At 50.0% G+C, this 7,800-nt stretch overlaps 2 protein-coding genes across 2 annotated transcripts; one reads left to right on the forward strand and one right to left on the reverse strand.

Annotated features, from left to right (window-relative positions):
- The first annotated feature begins 3,057 nt into the window (after nt 1-3,057).
- On the forward strand, nt 3,058-4,887 carry LOC135816891 (E3 ubiquitin-protein ligase TRIM45-like). Its single transcript, XM_065329992.1, has one exon. The coding sequence runs from the start codon at nt 3,058-3,060 to the stop codon at nt 4,885-4,887; it is 1,830 nt and encodes a 609-aa protein (XP_065186064.1).
- Nucleotides 4,888-7,015: 2,128 nt separating this feature from the next.
- Nucleotides 7,016-7,800, reverse strand: LOC135816892 (prenylcysteine oxidase-like). Its single transcript, XM_065329993.1, has 2 exons — nt 7,299-7,800; nt 7,016-7,215 (listed from the first exon to the last, which is right to left on the reverse strand). The coding sequence occupies exons 1-2, from the start codon at nt 7,798-7,800 to the stop codon at nt 7,016-7,018; spliced, it is 702 nt and encodes a 233-aa protein (XP_065186065.1).

Here is a 7,800-nt window from a genome sequence, read left to right on the forward strand (position 1 = left end):
AGCTCAGACTCAGAGCGAGAGTGAACATGATCGCAGTGTGTATAGTTCTGGCATGATGATGGACCACGTAGAATTCCAGATTACTTTCCCGGCTTCATGTACATGCAGGTGTAGGTGTCTGCATTTGTACATGTGTGATGTTTAGCTTGGCAAGCTTGGCGTCGCCGCCCTCTTATCTTCTACTAGTTCTGTATGCAACACAGACCGACAGTGTCGGCAATGCCCAGGCAGTGCAGAGTATGACTGCTGATCATTGCAGTGATATTGTTGACGGGTACTACTGAGTACTAGCAGCACAGGGAGTATGTTTACTACCGAATGATAATGATATTGGGTCGGTTGGTGTACAAGTATAATGCGTCAGGCGAGTTGCCGCTACTCATATTGCGTTGACGCTCATTGCTATTAAAGGTTAGGCTAATAACCTATCAGCACACGAATCACAGAATACATGTACATGTACAAGTAGTTCCGACTAGGCACTGTAAAAGGTAGCGCTAGTGGCACCAACTACATATTTGGAGGTCAGAGCATTGACAAAATAGCACTTTAAAAGACAGCGCTAGTGGCGCCAATTACATAGTGAAACAATGAATACTACTACAAAAATAGTATCAAACAACAGTGGGGACCACGGTACTACAATGTCAAAACAGTGACAACAGAACTAATTACTTTCACACATACTTCTTTTGCACGCGCAGTTCAGGCTTCAGCTTGGCAATGTACACTGCCTCCAGCACAGCAAGGTATTTTGTTGCGCGCACGCGCTTGATTTGTGAAGTGAGAATGGGTGCCATGTTTGCAGGCTGCACTTAGGCAGGCCGGTGACGATGCCAAGTGACGAAGTATCGCCGAGTCCTACTCATTATTGTCTGCGTCCGGTGGTCCATTCGTGCGGTTGCTATTAAGTATTATGCAGGGCAGTTGTGCCGCTGGCGACTTCTCTGCCGGGCGAGGGGTCATACACTGCTCCACATGTGTCGATCCTGTATCAGCCGCTTGTTGCAGAGCGTTGTTGCGGAGACGCAGCCGTTCATCTCGTCTCGTGACAGTTGCTGCTGGTGGTTTGATCGGTGTTGGTTTTCTCCTCCCTTTGTTGACGGTGACGTCATGACGGTGATGTCTTTGACTGGTCACCCTCTCCCTGTCCTAACCGGTGTTGTTGTTCCTGTAACTGTCCGTACGAGTTTGTTGGGGATGTGCTGCTCGATGCGATCACCCAATCGTTGTGTTGTCCTGCCAATGTAGCTGCGATCACACTCACAGGTGAATATTGACAATACTTTAAAAATACATCATTTGCAGAACATCCTTGTTCCAGGTGGTGGACTGAAACATCTTCCAGGAATTCACTGATGAGACCTACATTGATACTATAGTGGTGGAAACAGCGCTGTAAGAAGGGAAAACTATTAATTTGTGTCAGTATCTACAACTTACTTGGACTGAGTTGCTGGTGTGAGGTCGGCCAGAGAGCAGAGCGCGTTTGGTGGAGGTGGCTTTATTGATAAACAGGCCGAAAGCTGTGCCAAGTGTACAATTTGCAGATGACATAGCGCTGTACGACTCCCAGGCCTCAGCGGCGGAAGCGTCCAGAACCCTCACCACAGCGGCAACTGCTCTGGCCGATTGGCTGAAGTCCCGAGGCCTCATCTTGAACGCCGCCAAGAGCCAGGTTCTGACCATCTCTCTCCAGCAGCATGTACAGGAAGTAACAGTCAAAAGCGGCGACTGTCTCCTCCCTTCAGCGTCTTCTGCGCGCTACCTCGGCGTTCACCTTGACAATCGCCTAGATTGGGACACCCATGTAAACTATGTGGTCACCAAGGTTGCCAAGAAAATTGGCGCCTTGTGGCGGGCACGCCGAAGCCTATCAAGACGCTCTCGTCAGGTGTATGTGAAGGCGGTCATAATGCCCGACCTGCTTTATGGCTCCTGCTGCTTTTCAGCCGCAATGCGAGAGGGTCAACTGAAACGACTGCAAACCGCGCAAAACAGAGCCATCCGCTGTATCGATGGCAACCCGCCCCGGACAGCCATGCAGCCGCTGCTCACTGCTCACTCCCTGTACCGTGTCAGCGAGCTCTACAGGCAGAAAATATTGATCACCATCTGGCGGTGCATCCACGCCCGCACCAGCCCTGTGCTCACCCAGCTTCTGACCCCAGCACAAGGCACCCCTACCCGCCATCAGCAGTCAAATGGCCTACTGAGTCAGGCAAACCGTAGCCGCCGCGGTCAGCGGAGATTTTCTGTTGCTGGTGCTCTGCTGTGGAACGCTCTCCCTGGTGAGGTCCGCAAAATTACCCGGCTACCTGAGTTTAAGCATGCATGTGTACCATACGCCTGTAGGGAGTAGTTCGAGTTGCTGCTGATCGCTCTGCTGTCCCTCCCCGTGCAGTTCAGAAATCCTCACAGTCACGTAGTATCACAGATACATTGTATTCTCCCCCCCCCCCCCCCCCCCGTTTACTCGCAGTTATTAGTATCCTATTCTCTTCTAATACTATGTGCTTCCATAGCCTTTACTATGTTCTTCCATAGCCACTTCTAGGCTAAGCCTTCGCCGTCATTTTATTGGGTCGTCCTCCCGTTTGAATGTTCTGAAATAAAAACCAACCAACCAACCAAAGCTGCTGCTGCTGAGTGCTGGTCGACTCCAGGCATGTCATAATTTTTACTGTCATAATCCAGCACACGCGTGCGCCGACTGCACGACCATGTCATGATGCATGATGATGAGGCATGACCATTATTACAATATTAGTGCGCATTGCATTGGCATTGACTGAGTGAATGTGTGAGTGAATGTGCCCTGTCACCATGGTCACGCCTAGACTAGATCCGGTGTCGACATGTCGTTGTTATGACCGACCGGGCCGTAGTACTATGGCCCTATGCCTATGGGCCAGCTGCATACCACAGTCAGTGCAGTGCTGGGTGCAGTGTAGCAGAGATAAAAAAATGTCATCGACGAACTGCAAGTAAGTAAGTTTGCTTCAAGTACAAGCTCGATCACGAGGAGTTCGTAGAGGAATCACAATAATAGTAATAATGTCTGATCGGTTGTGCTGTGCGTCTTGTGGCAGCAAGGCGAGACGTTTGAAGCTGGTATCTTGTTTACACGCAATTTGTATAGCGTGTCTGGAGAAGCTCGTTACATTTGATGGACGAGTTCATTGTCCGAAGTGCTTCGCCAAAACGCCAACGCCAAGGTCACCGGCGTCTTCATTACCGGACAATTACCCAAAGCCGACGACACCAGGACAGAGCGCATCTAGCAGTGAGCCGGAACCGGTACTGTGTGACGACTGCGCTGAAGATGAACCTGCCACGGCTAGGTGTGTGAATTGTGGAGTAAATCTCTGTGAAACTCATGCAGCTAGCCACCCACTCTTTAGGGCCACACGTAATCATAAAGTGGCATCACTGACTGCTGAGCAAGAGAAGAACGCCCCAAGAACCACTAAACTACAGCACTATTGTGCTTTTCACCCCACTCAGGTGTTGAGCAATTACTGTGTTCCATGTGACCAGCTGGCATGCCAGCAATGCCTGGACACGGGCGCTCACAGCAAACCTGAACAGAAACACCAACTTGTGCCCATTCAGAATGCTGTGCAGGAGATGCGCCAAACTGTCGACACAAACTTCAGCAGTTGCTTGCCAGATGGGGACAGGCTGATCTCCACTGCACTGGATAAGGTAAAGAAAGAGATGGATTGTGTGAATGAAGCTGCGGAGTATGCCTCAGAGGAGATCACGGAACAATTCAAGCAGCTGAAGATAGCTTTGGATGCAAGAGAGCAGACTCTCCTGGAGGAGGTGGACCAACTGAGGAACAAGAAACTTACGCTACTGGAAAGCCAGGTAGCCCGGCTAGAAGACGGCATTGAAGTGCATCAGGCTGCATCAGAGCTCTCGCAGAGCTGCGATGATGACACTGACTTTGTGAAGATGGCCCATTGGCTGAACAATGCAGTTGATCGCAGGAAAGCTGTGGAAGGAAATGATCTCGAGCCATGCGCAAGAAGTCAGATAGTATTCGGTCGTGATAACGCACCAGAAGTCGCTGGTCAGATTGGCAATATCGGCACCGTCCAGGATTTTGCTGATTTCACCGACGGATTGGCAGCTCACATTGAAAATGCTTTTGAGAATGCGAACCTGAAGATTGTGATCAAGGGAAATGTGCCGTCAGGCCTGTCTCAGGAGTGTATCAATCGTCTTCGTTTCAACATTTCTGTTCACGATGAAGACAGCATGGAACTACCCACTACACTGCTGAAAGAAATTTCTGGAGAACGCCTTGAGCTGACACGCACACAGCTTTCAACTGAAGGTCTGCTCACTGTATCCGTACAATATGCAGAAGCGCACTTGCAGGGCAGCCCAAAGGTTAAGAATGATGATCAGCCGATTTTCGATCTGAGCCGTTGCCACGGAGATATTACTATAAGCAGCAACGAACGCACAATACGGAAGAGTGTAGGGGATTCTACCAGGGCTACATGTTCATCAGTATTACCAGCCAAGCATGGTATCAGCTGTATTCGAATGAGAATAGACGAGACAAGTGAGTATGGTGATGTGCACATTTGTGCATGCTCTTCGGCTAAGCCAAAACTGAAGAAATTACATGACACCAAAGCGGAGATATTTGGCTGGTGTGGGCATGTACCAGATCCTAAATGTAATGGTGGTCGACTTGGACAGCAGTGGCAAACCGGTGATATCATCTCTCTGGAGCTCGACCGTGACAATCAAACGCTAACCGGCCATCACGAGCGCACTGACAGCAGGGAGGTACTTCACGGCATCACCGGGACATGCTGCTGGTATGTTACCCTGTGTGAACACGGTGATCAAGTCACAATACTGTAGACAGTCAACTGCTGCCTGATACTTGAATCATTTAAAATTAATTTTTTAAAGACAGTGCATGCATGCATGTACTCAATTTTCTCAGAACCTTTGTATTTCCCGAAACACTGTATACCCGGCTTTGGGCAGCCTATGCCTTATCTTGAGTCCATTATACCTACATGTAAGTCCATGCTGTCACACATGATCACTGTGACCTATTCCGCCTAAGGAGAGCTTCACGAAACAGCTCAACTGTAGTGATGGTATGCTTCTGAACTTCAATGTACTTCGAAGTACATAGGAGGACCTATTGCCTTGTCAGCGCAAAATAGCTTCTTCCTTTTATAAATCTCTAGCTCTATAGGGCTTGAAAGTGATGACGTCAGAACGGCCAGGGAGTAGTAAGTTCACATCAGATTTCTACTTTTGGATCCACTAAGGTGTGACTTTGCTATTGCCTCAGTATGTGGGTGCATAGCAACCCACTCATATCGCATGCAGGTGTGACTTTTACTTCGCCACCAGTTGTCACCCCGCCCCCACTAGCCAAATCAGTCAGTTTCACTGGCTACATCACCTTGCTGTGAGTAACACCGCTTGAAATGTGCTTGGATCCATACAAAAACTGGATCCAAGTGGATCCAATTTTTGAATTTTTGAAATTGTTGCTATGCTGTGACGTAGCACTTTCAAGCCCTATACAGCTGCCTTGTCCCCACTGGTACCCGCACATTACTGGGCTGCTCAAGACATTTTGCTTTTACATGCTACACATGCTATACATGATTGTTGTGCAACATACATGGCATGTTACATGCACAAACTTGTTGAATTGCTCATGGACTAGCGAAGCCATGTACACTTTATTTGTTAAAATTGAATTCTTTGGTTTCATCCTGATGCGCGAAATTAAGTCGTGTGTGTGTGTGTGTGTGTGTGTGTGTGTGTGTGTGTGTGTGTGTGTGTGTGTGTGTGTGTGTGTGTGTGTGCACAAGTTGCTATGTCTAACAATAGCTGTTCGCTATCATCACTTCAACGATGGGCATGTCTGAATCTGAGTGTGTGTGTGTGTGTGTGTGTGTGTGTGTGTGTGTGTGTGTGTGTGTGTGTGTGTGTGTGTGTGTGTGTGTGTGTGTGTGTGAGAGAGAGAGAGGGGGTATGAGTAACGTACATGAGAACGGGGGGGGGGGGGGTTACAGGTCAAGACTGAAGGTCGTGAGTGCTCTGTGGTATGCAAGCAGCAGTGGAGGCTGCTCCCATGTATGAACTTACTGCCATTAGACAATTCCAAAACAAGATCAAGTCAAGAATCTTACCAGGAGACTTTCTCCCCTTGACACCAATTCCAAGAAAGGAGACAAGTTTGAGCAGAAATCGGAGTGGTAGCTTGCAGCATGAATCATCTGCTAAGGATGGTCTCAGGACCAACCAGTTTGCTGCAGCCAGACATCCGACACTTTCATCCTTGAACATCGATGTGAGCACATTATAACCTGGGGCTAAAGCACAGCCAGCCTGTGACGATCTCTTCTGCCAACTCCAGGCAACACTTAGTGCATGGATACTCAGCGCACATTTGTTTCTGTAGACAGCTTGTTGAAATGCAGCTGTGTTAGAGCGTGTACAGTAAACCTCCCAAGATCCGGACGTCCCTGATCCGGGCATGTCCATGTACCGGACACCTTCCTGACCGACCTACACTACAGTAGAGCACCAATTGTTTTGCACAAAACAAAACAAAAAGCAAAATTTGACCCTTCAACAAAAAACGGTCCGAAAAACTATTGATTCGAAGAAGAGGAAAAATGTTACTTGCATGCTGTAACTATGCAATTTCTGAGATACGGGCAATTCCTAGTTACGGTGGGCAGCGCTCGGTCCCAACCTGCCCGGGTCTGAGGAGTTTTACTATACTGCATTCCCAGGTGCATAGATGGCTCGTCGGGAATCGAGTATCGGTGACTGCCATGCACTGACCGTAAGAACAACGAACCAGCATTCAGCACTTTCACCGGCATTACCCGACCGGTGGGGCTGCGCATGACTGCTCAGAGTCGGAGCTGCGGTGTCAACTTTCCAAGCAGCTGTGCCGTGAGAGGGCCGCGTTGGCCAGGAGCGCGGCGTTGCGGCCGGATATGGAGCTCATTCACTCGATTAGGCTCGTGTAGAAGACGGCCTGATCAAGGACGAACGACGGCAGCTCGGCCGGTGTGCTCCTGTACTTGGGAAAGGCGGCAAACTCTCGCACGGTGACATGCTGTCGTGCACGAAACAGCTTGTCCAGAGTGACATTGTCCAACGGCTCTGGTGAGAAGATCTTCCACACGGACTCATTCTCCGCCGGTTCTTTGTGTATGGTTGATCCGGGTATGCCAATACAGCTGAAGGGAGCCACGGCTGAAGTTAATCCAGTCCGAAGTACTCGTTACTTGGCTGACCAACGACAAACGTAACCACCGTGCGTTGGTACTCGCCGCGGTGCATTGTGCTCGCACTGTGCGGAAAGCCGTTCAGCTCGATTCCGGAGTGCTGCAATGGCGTTACGATGACAACGGCATCAAACACGTCCGCCTCGCCAGAACCAGCGCTCACCTGGAACTCGGCGAACGGCGACGCCTGGTCAAGCCGCTGGACTGTGGTGACCGCCTGGTGACGCAGTGCAACGTCGGCATTGTCAAGCAGTCCTCTACACACCTCCTGGTCACAGCCCTCCACCGCCCAGAAACCGTCCTGCACACCGGCCAGGGTCACAGCCATGACAAACGTGTTCAGCGTGTCGCCGTCCTGGTTGTAGTTGACGTTCGTAAAGCCAACAGGCCCCACAGGTTGCGCGTGTACCACGCGGCGTCCGAGCGCCGCATGTGCCGAAACGTGCCGTCCAGTGTGGCCGCGTCGAACAGCTCGTCGACCGTCCGAAAGTGAATCCCGCAT

Source organism: Sycon ciliatum, chromosome 5 (genome assembly GCF_964019385.1).
Source record: "Sycon ciliatum chromosome 5, ocSycCili1.1, whole genome shotgun sequence".
Lineage (NCBI taxonomy): Eukaryota > Metazoa > Porifera > Calcarea > Leucosolenida > Sycettidae > Sycon > Sycon ciliatum.